This window comes from Bacillus rossius, chromosome 1, assembly GCF_032445375.1.
Source record: "Bacillus rossius redtenbacheri isolate Brsri chromosome 1, Brsri_v3, whole genome shotgun sequence".
Taxonomy (NCBI): Eukaryota; Metazoa; Arthropoda; class Insecta; order Phasmatodea; family Bacillidae; genus Bacillus; species Bacillus rossius.
In genome coordinates this window covers 321,547,765-321,566,870 of record NC_086330.1, presented here as the reverse complement: position 1 = coordinate 321,566,870, position 19,106 = coordinate 321,547,765, and the positions used below count along the sequence as shown (strand labels likewise).

At 40.0% G+C, this 19,106-nt stretch overlaps 1 protein-coding gene across 1 annotated transcript in view; it reads right to left on the bottom strand.

Annotated features, from left to right (window-relative positions):
- Positions 1-19,106, bottom strand: part of LOC134527990 (AF4/FMR2 family member lilli-like) — a 194,781-nt gene that overhangs the window by 19,470 nt on the left and 156,205 nt on the right. Inside the window, exons 6-7 of the mRNA XM_063361139.1 lie at positions 8,574-8,665; positions 5,357-5,549 (exon numbers count right to left, since the gene is read on the bottom strand). Of these exons, the coding sequence (XP_063217209.1) occupies positions 5,357-5,549; positions 8,574-8,665 (285 nt within the window). The remainder of the gene's footprint in view (positions 1-5,356; positions 5,550-8,573; positions 8,666-19,106) is intronic.

Here is a 19,106-nt window from a genome sequence, read left to right as displayed (position 1 = left end):
ATTATTAATTTGACTGAGTAATGTTATTTTTTTTAAATTCCACCTGATAAAAATATTGCAAGTTTTGATTTAGTAGCAGAAATTATCGAATTAAATGTAACTTCAAATAAAATGTCATGACGCATTAGACAAAAAAATCCATGCAGAGAGCGGTTTCTCAGAATAGTCAGAAGCACTTGAAGAAACCACAGGAATGATAGCAAGAACACGGGAAAAACCATCAAAATATTGACAAGAATAATCAGGAGCTCACGGAGAAAACCACCATAATATTGACCAGATTAATCAGAAGCACTCGGAGAAATCCGCCACACGTTTTCTTTGATATCATAAAATTCAAAAAAAATTAAAAAATAATAAAAAATTTAAAACCAAAAAAAAAAATTACAAAATATACATAAATAGATTCTGCATGATCGCAAGCACACGGATTAACCATCAAAATATTGATAAGAATAATCAGGAGCACACGGAGAAAACCATCATAATATTGGCAAGAATAATCAGGAGCACACGGAGAAAACCGCCACAAGTTTTCTTTGATATCATAAAAATACAAAAAAAAATAATAATAAAAAATAAAATAAAAAACGAAAAAAATTCAAACATTCTGGCTTGTACTATAACTCTATCTTTGCTCAACAATGAGAAGTTCACAAGCTAGCAGAATGTTTGAATTTTTTTTCGTTTTTATTTTTTTAAGTTTTTTGAATAAAAATAAACAAACAAATTACGAAAAGAGTATTGTAGGTTTAGAATTATAGATATTTTTTTCAAAAGTTTAAAATCCCCAACTGCACCCAAATTAATAGATACCGTGACCACAAATTTTTGTTATGCAATCATTAATAACCTTACACTTGATAATAACAATTTCAAATAAAATAAAACATTCTAATTCTCTATGCTGTCTAAGCATCAAATTTTTTTTACATCAGCTGACTTTGGCTTGTCTCCGTGTGTTTGAGTGTTCATATTTGTTGTCTATTCTTGGAGTGTTTTTAATGACGTCTGGTTAAAACCAGCAATGACGTATGTCCATGAATTTATTTTAAATCACTCTTCCCTGCAAAAATAATCCATAGATCTTGCTAGAATTTTGGTTGAAAATTGAGCTCGACGAAAAATTCTGAGGAGTATTCACTATTTTTCCCCCCCTATAGCTTGCGACATTGCTGAGTGAACTACCATTATTGGCTACACTTTTCATTCTTTAAATTTTAATTAGAAAGAGAAACTGGCTCCCCAACCTTCCTTGAAATCCATTATTATCTTGGCATGGCTCCATAATTCAATCCCAGGTTTTAATTATAGTCTCCACATTCCTTTTAAGGGGATTTCCGAGTTTCCGAGGTGGGAATGGCTGGGCGAAGATAGCTGCACGTTCCTTGGCAACAGACAGATGTTTAATTAGTTTCCAACTCGCCAGTTGTACACACAGTGGTTTTGTTCCCACGGTTTCTGATAGTGCACCATGAGGAATTCACTGCAGATTTGTGGGCTGAGACGGTAAGACATCACCCTTGCTGTAGTACTACTGAACGTTTTACACAAGTATAATATTCTACCTTTCAGGAAAAAGTGACCTAAACATAACTACACCAATGTATATTGCTTTGTTCTCACGCATGGTTTTCTGCACAGTGCACCGTTATAAATTGCATACACTTTACGGACTCTATAAGGAAGAATTTATCTCAAATTAAAACGAAGAGTTTATCGTAATTTCAAATTACTGAATCTTCGTAGAAATTTCGCCATATTTTGACCTCTTAGTTGTATCATTCGTTCTTAACAAAGGTAAACACACACGTGGACAAACGTAGATGTTCTTGTTGTAGACTTAAATTTTTTGAATGTTTTGTTAATATACCAAGAATATATTTTTGGATTCATGTCCAAAGTAAGTGAACTCAGTGTCTGTAAATTTACGAAGTTAGCCATAAATGTATGAAGATCCCTGGATAATTAGTAATCAATGTTCCTCGTAGATAAAATGTGACAATTTTTAACGGTGTATTAACTACGTGTTTGTATTACACGGAGGAACAAATATGCTGTATTCGATTGTTTTCTTGATAAATCACAGTCACCTGAAAACAGCTGGATATAATGCCATGCTCGGATACAAAAATTATGTTTTGGTTTCCAGCGGCACATGACGCTTTTTCAATCTTATTATGGAGCTATCTATACAACATAAGCAACGTGTTGTTAATCTGAATCGGGAGTTTGAAATATACGATATTCATGTTTCGGATTGAGGAGAATCTTAATTCATTAAGTTTTTTTTATGGCTTATTATGATAAAAACTTACCAATTGAGTTTACATATGTATGCCTGGTGTATGTAGGCTTCGTGTATTTATTACGTAGGTTTTCCTTTAAAGACTTCAATTAAGTTGAAATATTGGTTACTTAAAAATATTTAAGAATCATCATAATTCTAAATCAGCGTGCTGAACATTTGGATTCGATCAGAAGAGGTAGAACAGCCACGAGTTTTTTTACCCTAGTAGGTACAGAAAAGTTCTGACATCGTACTATCAAATTTTGAATTTTACAAAATTAACGCAAAGTAAATTAAATTTATAGTATTTTAATACACATATAGATAGATAATGTATAATGCAGTTCCGAGAGAATTGATCATTCACTAGAATTAAGGGGACCGCGCGCACGCTCTTAAAGTGCGCAAGGGCGCTAAGGGCGACACTGGCTCGCGCATAGCACGCCTCTTCGCCTCTACGCACCAGGCACCGAGCTGGCGTGCAGACTTCGCGTCGGTAACGTGCCTCTGTGGGACCTTCAGTAGTAACCCTGGAATTTTAAGCTGGAATATCGAAGATAAAGTCTCCCTGAACGTCCCTATACCCTTGCAATATTGTTCAGAATTTTTAAAATCATAAAACAACTGTAAAAAAAACACGTTTTAGCCTTTTGCACTCCCTAAAAAATAAATACACGTTAAAGACGATATCATGAAACGAATTTTGCATAGACAAGTGCAATGGCTCTTAAATGCCGTTCGTAATCAGACACTTTCAATAAATATTGAATCATTTGTAAACAGAGCTCTGCCCATCGTTTGGCAGCCAACTTAAGGCTGTGTCGCACCACCTTATTACTGTTATTTGAGGGCTATTCCTGTGAACTTATTACTAAACCTTTCTTACATTTTCTGTTAAGTCTCAAATTTTCTCAAACTATGTTTCTATAAATGTTATCGGGTTTTACGTCATGATTATGGAAAATTGCGTGACCTTACGCAGACCGAAAATAACATTTATTAAATATCTTGCGAGATAATTTTCGCGATACAACACATACAAGGGAGTTGTAGGAATGAATTTACAGGAAATACGAGTCTTAAATGTCCGGCTGCAAAACAGGTTTTCGTATCGAGCGTGGACGCGAGAGGCTACATGGAAAAAAAATTCCGTACTTTTACAAAAGATTACTTTCGAAACCAGTTGGCAAGAAATGACTTGCAACATTACAATAAAGATATTGTTACTTTGCACAACAGATGACTATTATTATTTTTTACACAGGTATATGAAATACTTTTTTCGAACTAATACTGAGTATTTCTTACAAATATTTGCGGTATAATATTATATTTTAATCGATGTTTCATGTTTTTAAACCATGGAGAAGATATTAAAATTTTCAAAAAATGGGCACCATTTTGTTTTATTACGCTTATTAAAGTGCGCAGTTAACTACTGGAAAGCTGTTAAGGGAACTGTGTGCAAATAACTTTAACTATTGGAGTTACTGGGGAAACACAAATACATCATTACTGCGAAAACTATTTATTTTTAGTGATACAGTTGTTTGCACGTAAATTAAAAAAATACAAATATATGTAATTTCGCATGAATATTTCTGATCCATATACAAAAAAAATACGATGTACTGTAGTGGGATCTTTCTCTATGTGAGAAGAGGCGAGTCCCTGGAGACGATGAGGATGACATAGAGGAGGGGGGGAGGGGAAGGGGACATGGGGAAGGGAAGAGGTTTGTGCAGCGAAATTGTTGCCGCCGGCAAAGCGTCCACACAATGGGCACTTTTTCTGCTCGCACGGGGAATCGATTCTTAAAGGACGAAAAAAAAAAAAAAAAAAAAAAAAAAAACCCTCTCTTCTGTGGAGAGCCGGGTAGAAAGGTTGGAAAAGGTAGGGGGTGGGCGGCAGATACCGGTATTCAAGATCGAAGCGGTCGAAGGTTATCGGAAATACGCGGCTCGTCCCACCGACCATGCGTCCCCGCCATTGTTACCGGGGCGGGATACTGCGCGCCGGAGCTTCCGGCAGGCGCGTCCTTCGTGTGGCTGTTTCTCCCCGTCCGCTGGCACGGTTATCGAACAACAAGGAGAAAAACACAACAAAATAACTACGTGTCGAGTACGGTAGTCCCTAAAACTGTAACTTCTTTTGTAAACGGAACTGAAATATTCGCGTAAAATTACCTGAAAACAACTGTATCCACGCCTAAATTAGTGTTCGCAGTATTACTGGGTTTGGATTCTTACCCGGGAATTTATGCATTGTGTTGTCCTGGTACCTTCAATAGTTAAAGTTAATTGTAAACCGTTCCTTGAATAGCATCCCAGTATTAAATGCGCTCATTAATGAACATATTATTGAATATTCAATTATTTTTTTCACGTTTGAAAAAATTGTGCTTGAATAAAAAATAATTTACGCAGGGGCGCAAATCTTTAGGATTCACAAGGGGGCCCCGCGGAAATATCCTGGGAAAGGGGAGGGGTTGGGCTCGAGAGTTTTGCATTTGGGGTTAACTGACACAATATATCTCTGGATACTGTGTTCGCATGTTGTATACTAAGTACCCATATTTTGGCCTAAATGCATGAAATAAGCAGAAAAATAAAAAAAAAATATATAGAAATTCTTTCATAAAACATAGTTTCGACATCAAACCACTTTAACAGTCATGCTTTTGCTAGTGCAAGCAGGCCCCCTCAGAGAGGGGCTTCTTAAATCCAGGAGAGGGTTGCCCTACCCCTTGGTATCTACGCCCATGAATTAAAATCTAAAATTTGCGCCAATTTTCGTAAGAAATTATCAGTATTATCTCGAAACTTTATCTTAATTGTAGGATTACAAAGTACTTATTACTTGGTAACTCGTTTCCAAAAGAATCTTTTGCAAAAGTACAGAATTATTATTTTTTTCTGTGCGTGTGTGTTTCAAGTCTACTTCGCTAACCGGTGAACCTCCGATACACTCGCGCGTACAGCCATGGGGAAGCCTTCACCAGTTACTTTCAACTGCGAGGTCGAGTTGTCCCTCCCCCGGCGACCCAGCCGCGGTCTGCGGACTCACCCTCCGTGGTGACGGTGCGGCAGCGCACCAGGTCCGTCTTGTTGCCGACCAGGATGACGGCCTTGGCGCTGACCGAGTCCGTCTTCCACAGGTACTGCAGCGTCTCCTCGGCCACCCGCAGGCTGGAGCGGTCCACCGTGGAGTAGACCACGCAGTAGGCGTGCGGCTCGTACGTGATGATGCAGTTCTCCGGCTGCCGACAGCACGCCGCGTCACAACCTCGCTCCAGCCACACCACAGCTACAGCTCAGTCGCTCCAGTGCCGCACCTCAGGTACAGTTGCACCACAGCCACTTGACGGGAACATCACAATTATGCGCCACAACCACACCACAGCTACAGCTTAGTTGCTCCAGTGCCACATCTCAGGTACAGTTGCACCACAGCCGCTTGACGGGAACATCACAATTGTGCGCCACAACCACACCACTGGTACAGCTCAGTTGCTCAAGTGCTACAGTTACACCACAGCCACTTGACAGGAACATCACAATTACGCGCCACAACCACACCACAGCTACAGCTCAGTCGCTCCAGTGCCACACCTCAGGTACAGTTGCACCACAGCCACTTGACGGGAACATCACAATTATGCGCCACAACCACACCACAGCTACAGCTTAGTTGCTCCAGTGCCGCACCTTATGTACAGTTGCACCACAGCCACTTGACAGGAACATCACAATTATGCGCCACAACCACACCACAGCTACAGCTACAGCTCAGTCGCTCCAGTGCCGCACCTCAGGTACAGTTGCACCACAGCCACTTGACAGGAACATCACAATTATGCGCCACAACCACACCACAGCTACAGCTTAGTTGCTCCAGTGCCGCACCTCAGGTACAGTTGCACCACAGCCACTTGACAGGAACATCACAATTATGAACCACAACCACACCACAGGTACAGCTCAGTTGCTCCAGTGCCGCACCTCAGGTACAGTTGCACCACAGCCACTTGACAGGAACATCACAATTATGAACCACAACCACACCACAGCTACAGCTCAGTCGCTCCAGTGCCGCACCTCAGGTACAGTTGCACCACAGCCACTTGACAGGAACATCACAATTATGCGCCACAACCACACCACAGCTACAGCTCAGTTGCTCCAGTGCCGCACCTCAGGTACAGTTGCACCACAGCCACTTGACAGGAACATCACAATTATGCGCCACAACCACACCACAGCTACAGCTCAGTCGCTCCAGTGCCGCACCTCAGGTACAGTTGCACCACAGCCACTTGACAGGAACATCACAATTATGCGCCACAACCACACCACAGCTACAGCTCAGTCGCTCCAGTGCCGCACCTCAGGTACAGTTGCACCACCCCACTTGACGGGAACATCACAATTATGAACCACAACCACACCACAGGTACAGCTCAGTTGCTCCAGTGCCGCACCTCAGGTACAGTTGCACCACAGCCACTTGACAGGAACATCACAATTATGCGCCACAACCACACCACAGCTACAGCTCAGTCGCTCCAGTGCCGCACCTCAGGTACAGTTGCACCACAGCCACTTGACAGGAACATCACAATTATGCGCCACAACCACACCACAGCTACAGCTTAGTTGCTCCAGTGCCGCACCTCAGGTACAGTTGCACCACAGCCACTTGACAGGAACATCACAATTATGCGCCACAACCACACCACAGCTACAGCTCAGTCGCTCCAGTGCCGCACCTCAGGTACAGTTGCACCACCCCACTTGACGGGAACATCACAATTATGAACCACAACCACACCACAGCTACAGCTCAGTCGCTCCAGTGCCGCACCTCAGGTACAGTTGCACCACCCCACTTGACGGGAACATCACAATTATGAACCACAACCACACCACAGGTACAGCTCAGTTGCTCCAGTGCCGCACCTCAGGTACAGTTGCACCACAGCCACTTGACAGGAACATCACAATTATGCGCCACAACCACACCACAGCTACAGCTCAGTCGCTCCAGTGCCGCACCTCAGGTACAGTTGCACCACAGCCACTTGACAGGAACATCACAATTATGCGCCACAACCACACCACAGCTACAGCTCAGTCGCTCCAGTGCCGCACCTCAGGTACAGTTGCACCACCCCACTTGACGGGAACATCACAATTATGAACCACAACCACACCACAGGTACAGCTCAGTTGCTCCAGTGCCGCACCTCAGGTACAGTTGCACCACAGCCACTTGACAGGAACATCACAATTATGCGCCACAACCACACCACAGCTACAGCTCAGTCGCTCCAGTGCCGCACCTCAGGTACAGTTGCACCACCCCACTTGACGGGAACATCACAATTATGAACCACAACCACACCACAGGTACAGCTCAGTTGCTCCAGTGCCGCACCTCAGGTACAGTTGCACCACAGCCACTTGACAGGAACATCACAATTATGCGCCACAACCACACCACAGGTACAGCTCAGTTGCTCCAGTGCCGCACCTCAGGTACAGTTGCACCACAGCCACTTGACAGGAACATCACAATTATGCGCCACAACCACACCACAGCTACAGCTCAGTCGCTCCAGTGCCGCACCTCAGGTACAGTTGCACCACAGCCACTTGACAGGAACATCACAATTATGCGCCACAACCACACCACAGCTACAGCTCAGTCGCTCCAGTGCCGCACCTCAGGTACAGTTGCACCACAGCCACTTGACAGGAACATCACAATTATGCGCCACAACCACACCACAGCTACAGCTCAGTCGCTCCAGTGCCGCACCTCAGGTACAGTTGCACCACAGCCACTTGACAGGAACATCACAATTGTGCGCCACAACCACACCACAGGCACAGCTCAGTTGCGCCAGTTCAACCACAGCACAGTTACACCACAGCCTTACCACAGACACTTCACAACAACATAACAACTACATAACAGCTTCAGCAATGCTTCACCTTAGCCACAGTTGTACTACATTTACATCACAGCTACACAACACAGCCACACCACAACTGCTTTCCAGTTCCATCACGTATGAAACAAAGGTAACGTCCCAACCAAACACAGGTACAGCACAAATCAGAAAATGTTATAGTATTTTAGAAAATGTTTTGTCACAAAAAGGTTTTAACGGAAGACGTTTGACCTTAAAGAGCCGTATGATTGGTATAACATGTTTTTGTTGTCAACACTCAGCTCAGATCAGAGTTGTCGATCACGTCGACGCGACGGCTGGACTTACCGACATCTCTCCGCAAGGGTGGTCGATGAACGTCATCTCCGACTCCTCCCCGTCCAGCAGCACAGACACGGACTTCTCGCCGAACTCGTCATCTGGACACACGAGCAAGTCCACATTGCACAACCACGAGCAGATGTCATTCCAGAGTGTTCGAGTTCAGCAGCATGCATTCGGACGGTACAGTACAAGTACCGGATGATAAACCCCATTTATACAACCTCTTTTTAAATGACTTTTACATTTTCATCACAGACATTACTGGTAAAGGCCGAAAGTTATTTTTGTTCAACTTAGATCTCTAAAAGTAACTTACACAATGAAATTACCGAGAAAAAATTTTTTTAGGCAGCTTACATTTACTAAATATTTGGTTGTTGCCATTAAATATTTGAAAAGGTTTCTATTAAAAAAAAACTTTTTGTCGTGACAGCAAAAATTATTTTTGTAGGGCTGCATTAATTATTATTTGTAACATTTTTGAAGTTGATTAAATAATTTATTGAGATGCTTTTGATATTATTTTTAAATGAACATTATAAGTAAACTAGGAATCTCCAATAAGTAATATTACAAACATTGCAAAACTTAAAATAAAATTTTTAACACTATGGCCACTTCCTAATACTAACTACATTATAGCATTTCCAAGCATGTCTCACGATTTGTACTATTGTAACTCAGCCCTAAGGCCAATTTAGCATCATTGAGTGCTGGGATCAGGCAGCGTTCAAGCAGGCTTCTAATGACAATGTGAAAAAAAAAAAAAAAAACCGACAAGTCGTATAAATTCAGTCTTCCCCAGTCAAATATCGCATCACTAGAAGTTAATTTTCTGTTTCCGATTCTTGGTTATACGCACAACTTTATTTCTATCGACCCATAAATGAAATCTTTGAGTGTAACATCTTAGCTTTCGGTATGCGACATTTGGAAGGAGTAATTTCGTAAATGGAACGGAATTCGAAAGTAACGGAAATATGTAACCACGGTGCTGCCATCTGAGCGGGTGGTGCAAACCAAAGCTCACAAAACCAAAGGGAAACTTTATAGTATTAACATTTTAGTGAATTTTAAGAAAGTATTTTAATAAAATTACTTGTAAAGCCATGGTTTAGTATTTTTTCAAGTCTTTTTCGCTTTTATCGTAGCAGTTTCATTAAATAGTTAAAAATATCGCTCTACAAATCGAATGATTCTATAGTCGACGTAGCTGCTCCGGAAAATAATTCTACCAGCCGATGCAAAAGATACCCGTGACTCGTGTCCAGTAATGTAGTTGAGAATGCAATTTGCGTATATTCATCAAGCTCGAAATTTTTCAAAGAATTATACGATAAATTTCGTGTCCGAATTTCGTATTATGTGTTTGCAACGTGAGATCACAAAAATTTGCTCGTTACCAAGGTTAGATATTACACAGTGCTGGCGAGTACTAAAAACACTCGCTCAAATATTTTCCAAAAATAAAAATATTTGAAATAATAAAAAAAAATCTAAAATAGCGTGTAGCTGAGCCTATTTGCTGCATACAGAGATTTCAAACCATGGTGAGATAAATTTCATGACCTCAGCGACTTTAAGGTTCCCTTCCATACATGGTTTCGTGTGATCGTGGGCTCAGAGTATGGATTTCATAGCTGTAGGCCTGCAGCGGTGGCCTAACCAGGGGGGGGGGGGGAGGTGGAGGGGTAAGGTGTGTCATATAGCTCCCCCTTTCCAAAGATATGAAAATATTTGGAAAATTTCGGTGAAGGAAGTAAACCATATGTTATTTTGGGGGACGAAGTGTGAGCTGTTACAACTCCCGAAACTACAAAACTACACAGGCAGTTCCGCGTGTGGAGAATGATAATGCTAAAGTGCAAATTCCTTGTTGTAGAACGTGAGGATTTTGTTGAATACACACATTGAAACTACTTTTTTTTTTTTTAAGTTAACTTTATTTCCAGTCGGTATAGTAAGCCATTATAAAGTTTCGAAAAGTACAGTAACAAAAACAAATATGAAAGGCTCAGAGCATTACGGAAAATGTAACGGCCGGGAAAAAGAGAGGTTAAATTACAGAGCTATTTGACGCCATGTTTGTTCCACATGAACTTTAATGGCAACACCGAGCAATTGGGCGTGGCTACCTTGTGGCTGCAGATACGCCAAGTGCACACTGCACACGTTTTTCTGAAGCATCTTAGCACTTAAAAAATTAAAATTTCAGATTAATATAAAATTTTAAAATGCATAATTTGCAAAAAAAAAGCCTGTAATTATTCTGTCACTTTAGATCGGGAATTTATGAATAATGTTTAAGCTATCAATTCTCTTTTCGAAAACACAGATGGGAGCAGCAGCGCCGTTAGTGAATGGACGTAGAACTGCAACGAGTCTGCGAAGTCTCACTTCTAACGCGCGCCGCACCCGTGAGTTCTTTTCCTTCGTATTTCACTCCCTCTCCAAATTTCTCCCTGCCCCGAGAAATATCCCTGTACCGGCCATTGTGGCTCAGTTTGTTGTTCTGCCTGCCGGCGAATAGCAATATCCGTAAAAGAATGTCCCAGTTTCAATGGTATATTAATAAAGTTTTATTTAGACTGTTTACAACAAATCAAACATAACATCGAAGGTAAACTAAACTAGATTTTCTTAGAAATTTTCAATGTGTGCACCTTTAGTTACACGATACACATCCAACCTAAAGTCAAATTCTTTCCATACTTCGGTTAACACGTTCGATGTAGTGGAAGCAATATCATTTTCAATTCTGTGTCTCAACGCTGGAAAATCATTAGGTAGCGGCGGAACGTAAACACGATCTTTTATAAAAAAAAACACAGAAAAAAAAACGCATGGCGTTATATCAGGTGAACTCGGAGGCCAGTGAAAAAGAGCTCTGTCGTCTCGACCATTACGACCAACCCAACGGTTAGTGACTTCAACGTTCAACCACTCTCGTGCAAAAAGATTCCAATGGGGAGGTGCTCCATCCTGTTGCCAAATAAAGTTCACAAGTTCACCTTCTACTAATTGGGGAAATTACGCTCACGAATCGCCATTTTGCGTAGGTGGCGCTGCAAGCGAGAAAACAACAAAGCAGCACTCGCGCATGTGAGGTTATCGAAATCTGTTTGAGTTGCTCTTTAATTGTGACCTACAACGCTTGCAGTTGATACTATTGAAATTTATGCCTGGGGTATTATTTTATGGACATACTGTTTTTAGATACATGTTTTTTACGTTTGGCCCTTGAGTTTTGATAAAAATCATATTTTTAGTTCCGTAACTGAGATAATAAAATTATTTTTTTAAAATTTATCCTTTTAAATTAAATAATTAGTATAAACTTTAGGGATTTTTTTAAAACATATGCGTGTAGAATTGAATTTCAAGTGAGTTTACAGCAATAAAAAAAAGAAAAGCTTTTTAATGAACTATTGTAAGACGCTGTCATCTAGGATTTAAAATGCACGTTTTCGGCGATACTCACAGGGTGTACGGCGGAAAACATTTGGTATGTTTTCAGGCATGGTCTATTCTACCAATTCCCGCTTTTGAAAAAAAAAAAATTTGCTCGAGGGATTTTTTTTTTGCCTGTTGAGGTGTTGGTTTCGTGGACTTTTGGCCTGGTGATCGCCGGAACCCTCGTCAGACCTGGCCGCGGAGTGGCCTCGTGAACGAGCTGCAGGTGCGGCTGACGGCAGGGGTCTCCCCGGCCGCGCACAAAAGACCGCGCTGCCAGGGCGAGGGTGCCCGGACAGGAGGGGGGGGGGAAGGCTAGATCCTTGATGGATGGTTGCGGCGCGCGCAGCTCCGCGGCGGACAAACTTCCCCGAGGAGCTACAGGCCGCGCGCGACCGGAACGAGGGGGTTAACTTCCGTCCGAGGGGCAGCGGAAATTGCGCAGACCCCGCGACCTTGTCTCGACACCGTCTCAACTCCGAGACAAGCGACGAACTTGCAGCTAGGGGCATGCACTTCCCACGGAAAAAAAAACAACGATATGATAACCTAGCTCACTGGCTGATGCGCTATCAATTTTTTTCCTTGTACACCTTAGGACTTACAAACGAATCTTCGGAAATTTCAACAAAGAATGCACCTCAAATAAACGAAGAGTTCATCATAATTTCCAATAGTTTAGCTCTTCGTGGAATCTTCGCTGTACTTCAACATTGGGATTCTGCACACATGGAAGAATTAATTTTTTTTTTTCAGCACGAGTCTAAGCCAGTCCTTCATTTACCAAGATTATTCTGTATTGCACCCGTAAATTTACGAACATAACGACAAATTTACGAAGATCCCCGGATAGCTAACCAACATTCTTCGTAAATTTAAGCTGAAAATTTTTTAACAGTGTAATTGACGGACGTCTGCAAGAAAAGGCACAGCCCTAATGGGCCTGGCCATTCAGGACGAGTTTGCTTCCGCACTGGACGGCTATGATTGGTGTGCTGACAGTAGACATGTAACTGCACTGTTAAAAGTTTTCTCCTTAAATTTGCGGAGAATGATTGTTACAAATTATTCAGGGATCTTCGTAAATCAACGGATATCTTCGTTAAAATAAGGGTGCTATGTTTACTTAATGTAAAAATAGGACTCAACAAGAATAAACTTGGTATAATAGCAAAACATTCAAAATCTTGTTAAGACTCCTACAAAAACACTCTTATTTCTTCTACGTGTGTTCATACCCCGTGAACAGAACTCGAAAGTCGAAATACGGCGTAGACTTTACGAAGATCCAGTTATCTGAAACTACGAAGACCTCTTCGTTTATTTAAGTTGAATTCTTCGTCGAAAATTCCGCAAATACACTGTAATTTCTGACAGTGAAATCAACCCGGCCAACTACGTAACACAGAAAAGGCTACAAAAGTTTTAAAACACAGCTGGTTGGATAACCTTTTTCCGAAAAAAAAAATACTTGTCCCTACTTAGAGCCACTGTTCCTTTATTGATTCATTGCGTAGCAAAGAAGACTTGAAGCACCTGAACATCTGCTACACGTTGTTGATGGATTGAACACAATTCTCTTGACACGCCCTTGATCCAGTTACAGACAAGGAGAAGGAATGGTTAGTCAATCACGTCTAATCCACTATAGTATGTGATCATGTTATCGACCAATGAACACTCTGTTATATATGAAGGCAAGGTGAGTCTGGCTTGGAGTGAAATAAATTTCTGAAATAATCGTGGCTGCAAAATTCACGTTATTTCCTGGTACCAGGAACGCATACGTGTACACAAACAAGTGTGTGTCTGGATAATTTTAATATTTTTTTATATTGTTATTGGTTTATTTTCCTTCAGGGCGCGTATAATGAGAACGCAGCTCAAAAGTATAGTGGTATGGATTCCAGCCTATTTAAAAACCATAGCAGGAATGCTTCCAGTCCTTTGAAATGTCAAGAGAAAAGAAAATTATTCCTAGGCTACTACTTATTCAAGATGCAATGTTCTCCACAGACTTTACCCAGCATAAATGTTTACCATTAGATAGCAGTATTTAAAGGTGTGTCAAATAAACAATCACCTAATACCATAAATATTATGTCTTTTCTTACGAAAATTCCTAATGCTTTTAAATAATATGCATGTGTGACTGTAAACGTTTTTAAAAAATAAATTTGAAAGAATTATTTTTGAGTTTTTTATTTATAGATCTTAAAGGTACTTTGTCATATCCATTACTCAATAGTTAACGTTATAATGGTAATGCATCTGTCTGAGTACATTTGTTATTCCAGAGAGTGCGAGGTTACAAAATAGGGCAATGATGTTTCACTTTTAGTCTGACATCAAACATGTATTAATTGCCGATATTTCATCAACAAATTCCGCGTGATGCTATGGTAATGTATTAAGCATGTGTTATACATGGTTGTAATAATAACCCTAAACGTGATAATACCAATTATGGCATATGTTGTAGGCAATTGATCCTAAATTGGAAAGTGGAAAGACACATGTACCACCACATGTTTGAAGGACAGCCTGATGCTTGAATTAAATCTACCGCAAGAAAAAAGGTACCATCTGGTAATTAGTGATTCATCCCTGGCTGTGAGGATGGGAAGAGTGAAACAGAGAAAACAGTTATGGTTTCTGAAACAAAACCTCTGTAACCCCAACGCTCCCAGACAGTCAATAAAGGGAAAACAATGAGAAGGGTTCCAATTGCTATGTAACTTTTTCTAAGACATAGGGAATTGTTACAAACAATCGTTCAGAATTTTTCTCTACACGGAATATTTGGTTGCAGGCACTAAATTTCGTTTGCTGCTGTCCCGTAAACCTGTTTCATAAATGTTCTGTCCTTTCTCTGATTATTTTACTTCATTGGAGAAAATTATATCGAAGTGATGCCGATAGTTGTTGAAGCGGTGCGGTTGTTGGTATGCAGATATAAAAAAAAGTACTTTTACAAAAGATTCCTGTGTAAACTAATTGCAAGAAATAGTTTATAATACTACAAGAAAACTATTGTAAATTTCTGCAACATATTATTTCTATGGTTATTATTATTGCATATACGAATTAGGTTTTTGGAAACAAATATGAATATTTCTTGTCAAACCTACGAAAATTGGCGCATAACATACATACAACATAAGTTTTGAAAACTATGGAATAGATAATCGAATATTCAACCTTTAACCTTTTTTGGTTTAACTATTGGATTTTAATTTAAAAAAAGTTTACAAACAACTTTAACTAATGTAAGTACTGGACAAAATAAAGCATACATATCCGGGCAACTGCGAACATTTTATTGTAGTGCTACATTTGTTTTCATCTATATGTACAAATTAAAAAAAATTCTGTGATTTTCATGATTCTGTTTACAAAAAAATGTGAGCGAGTCTTTCAGTACTCGCTCAGTAACGAGCAAATTTATGTGTTTTCATGATGCAAATATACTTATGCTACGAAACTCGGACACAAAAAATTAACGCAGAATCCTTTAAAAAAACACGCAAGATAAATATATGCAAATTTTGTTTAAAACTACATTTCCGAACGCGTTCGTTCCAGCACCCGCCGCTAGAATTCGCTGCCGGAGCAGCTGCGTCGACTATGGTATCATTTGATTAGTGGACCGAAATTTTGAAATGTAGTATAATTAAATGGCTACGATAAAAGCGAAAGGGACTCGAAAAAAAAATTAATTACTAATCCACGGAATTCGGACCTGACTTTCAACAAGGAATTTTGTTAAAAGTGCATTTAAAAAAAAGTAATACCTATAAATGGTTTATTTTTGGCTTTCGTGAAATTTGCCGCAGATACGGCAGCACCGTGGTTTTGCACATTTCCGTTCCACGCGACTTCTGCTCCGTTCGCCGAATGCCGTGTGCCGCGAGCTACGATGTCTCACGTTGAACGGCTTTCGGGCGGCTTTCCAGCCTCTTGTCCTCCCTCAGGAGCGCGGCTCCAGCCTCGTCTCTTCCCCCGCCGGAGACGTGACGGGGCGAGCCACTCCGTCCGCCGACAGCCCGCCAACCGCTGCCTCCGGGACGTGTTGCGGCCGTCAGCCTCCGTTCGGGGCGAGAGAGAAAGCAAGCCGTCTCCTGCGTTCGCATCCCCCACGACGAGCTGGGGAGCTGGACTTCAGCGAAGCAAACGCATTTCACGTCCGCGCGTCTCCCCTCGCCCGTCTTCCCTACCGGTCTTCGCCGCATACACCGTATCATTATTATTTCTTCCCAAAACGGAACATAAATGTTCACGTAAACTTTTAAGGTACCTATTTGTTAATTTGTACATTTGCTGGATTCGGAGTCTTACCCGGGTACGTATGCTGTGTGTTGTCCCAGTACCTCCGATGGTTAAAGTTATTTGTTAACTGTTCCCTGAACAGCTTTATAGTATTAACAGCGCACGTTAATAAGCGCAATAAAACAAAATTAAGTTTAATCTATGAATAATCGATCATCTTTTCTATGATTTTAAAAAAAATATGCGCCAATTTTCGTAAGAAATATTTAGTATTATCTCGAAAAACTTATCTTATTTATGCAACAATAACCATAGCCACGTGTTGTACTAATTTACAATATCTTTCTTGTAGTATAAAAATACTATTTCTCGGCAACTAGTTTTTTTAAAGGAATTTGTTGTGAACGCAAAGAGAATTTATTTCTGTGCAGCAGTGTTGCCAACCCATTCGGTAATTGTGGGTAAATACAGTAATGTAGGCTTGTGCGGTACTCGCTAAAAATACGGTTATTATGACATTACGTAAATTGTTTTGCATAAGACTTTATATATCAAATTTCGTCTTTTCTATCAAAATGTAAAGAGTAAAAAACCAAATTTGTTATAATTTTTGAAGTCTCCTTAAGTTTTTCATTTTGTGTACCGGTGCAAAGATTATGGGATTTGCAGGATGGCAATGCATGTTCTGTACTTAGTTGACTTCTTTCAATCGAATTAGAGAACAATTTTATCATCCTACGACGCGACATCTCTAAAGCCAACTTAACTTAGGCTACCGGTTAGTTACAAAGCCTCAAGGGGAGAGTAAAATATAATTTACAAACTTGTCAGTAGTGAAGTTATTTTATTTTAATTTTGGTGAAAATATTTTTATATTTTAAGGCCAATAATACGTTAATATTATTACGGGATTATTGACGTTTTTCGAAATCTTAGTTAGCTATACTTATAAAGATTTTTTAAACTTATATAATTAAATAATGTGTTACGCATGGTAGCCGTTGGAATTTTTTTAAAAACTATAAACATATATATATATATTTTTTGCTCGGAAGGAAATTCTGAATCCACCAGCTAAAATTGTAACTTGTATGTACACGTATATGATGAAAATACCCTAGACCCATTACTTAATCGCTAGGTCTAACGTAAACTAAAAATTTTGTATATATTTTTTTAATTTTAAAAATTTGTACTCAGCTGAAATTTAGTTCATCGAATAATCCTATTTGGCATTCACGTTGTTAATCCTACACAGATACGTAAATCAAATATTTTTTTACAAAATAGAGTTGTATTTTAATCTTCAATCTGCCCTACTTCTCTCTGCCACGCTGTAATATTTAAAAATGGACTGTCATTGAAACGCGAAAAAAAAAAAAAAAAAAAAGCACGAGCAGTCGGTCCGAAGCAGATTATTTTTTTTTTGCGTAAATTGTTCCACTAAAACTACTTGGATAAATTTGTTACTGGGCTCACTGAGAGTTTCGGTGCGGTTCCGCTGCACATATTCGTTAGCGAGCTTAATGAAGTGCGCACCGGATGTGATCTAATTAACGTCGCGAGGGGCGACCAAATAAAAACACTAATCCAGTCCTCGCTTGTTTCGGCACTGGCCGTTCGAACTCACGCTGTTTTCCCTCTGACGGGCGAGCATGCGGGCATACAGCTACGAGCGGCGGCGGTCAGACATGTTTGTTGCTATACGAGCGGAACGCTTTGAGTTTTTAAACATAATGGAACAATTTTTTTTTTTAATTTTCAGAGTATCGGCAGGATTAATATACATACATATACATCATAATTAAATTATTTGAAAACAACACTTTTTGTAAAATATTCAGAACACTATACGGCATACAACGATTGCATAACCAATTTAAAAAAAATCATACGTCTATTTAAACGATTTATTAAAAATAAATATATATTAGACGATTTTCATGACGAATTTTTATTGACCTAGGAGTGAATGATGATACGCCAATCTGAATACTGTTGTTATAAGGTAAAGGCACCTATTATGGGACCCCTTTTAAATAAAATTCATATATTTTTATTAAGTGAACATAAATTAACATTTGACGTCTAATAAATCACTTGATATGTTTAACTATAAAATGCAATATATACATATTGTTTTAAACTAATAAATTTACGTCCTATGCAAAAAAAGGAAGACACTGCACTTTTCCAAAGGAAAAAAAAGGTTTCCTAATATGGGACACATTATTTCTTTATCCTCTTTTGGCACTGAGGACACACAAAGTGACTGTCAGTGGCACCACAATGTTCATGAGCCCAACGACAGCAGACAATACACTATATCCACTGTTCGCCATGTTTGTCATCTGAAAATATGCATCCACAGAAGAGGCACTCAGCATCGTTGTCTTCTTCACCAGAGCTATCTGATAAGATGTCGAAATCATCATCCGACTCGTCGCTGCTGGATTGTTCCATTAATCTTCTTGTACAACTTCGTGATCTTGTCTTTTGTGTGTTGGCAGAAGGTTTTTTCGTCAGGGTTTTATGACATTTCCATGCAGCTTCTTTTTTAATTTTTGCTGTTGTATCTCTTTCCAAACTCTTCAGGAGATCAGATTTGTAAGGCGATGAGGTTATTACAGATGCTTTGCCACATCTTCGGCTTTGTAAATTTGCTGAAAGACTAGGAAGTGGCTTAATATCTTTAGGAGAGATAGGTGTGATGTCCATAGTTTGAGCAGGACTAGCATCAGAAGGCCCTGTGCCAGAAAAATGTGGGCGATCCATAGGTAGAACAGGGTGAGAATTAGATGGTCCTGCACCAGT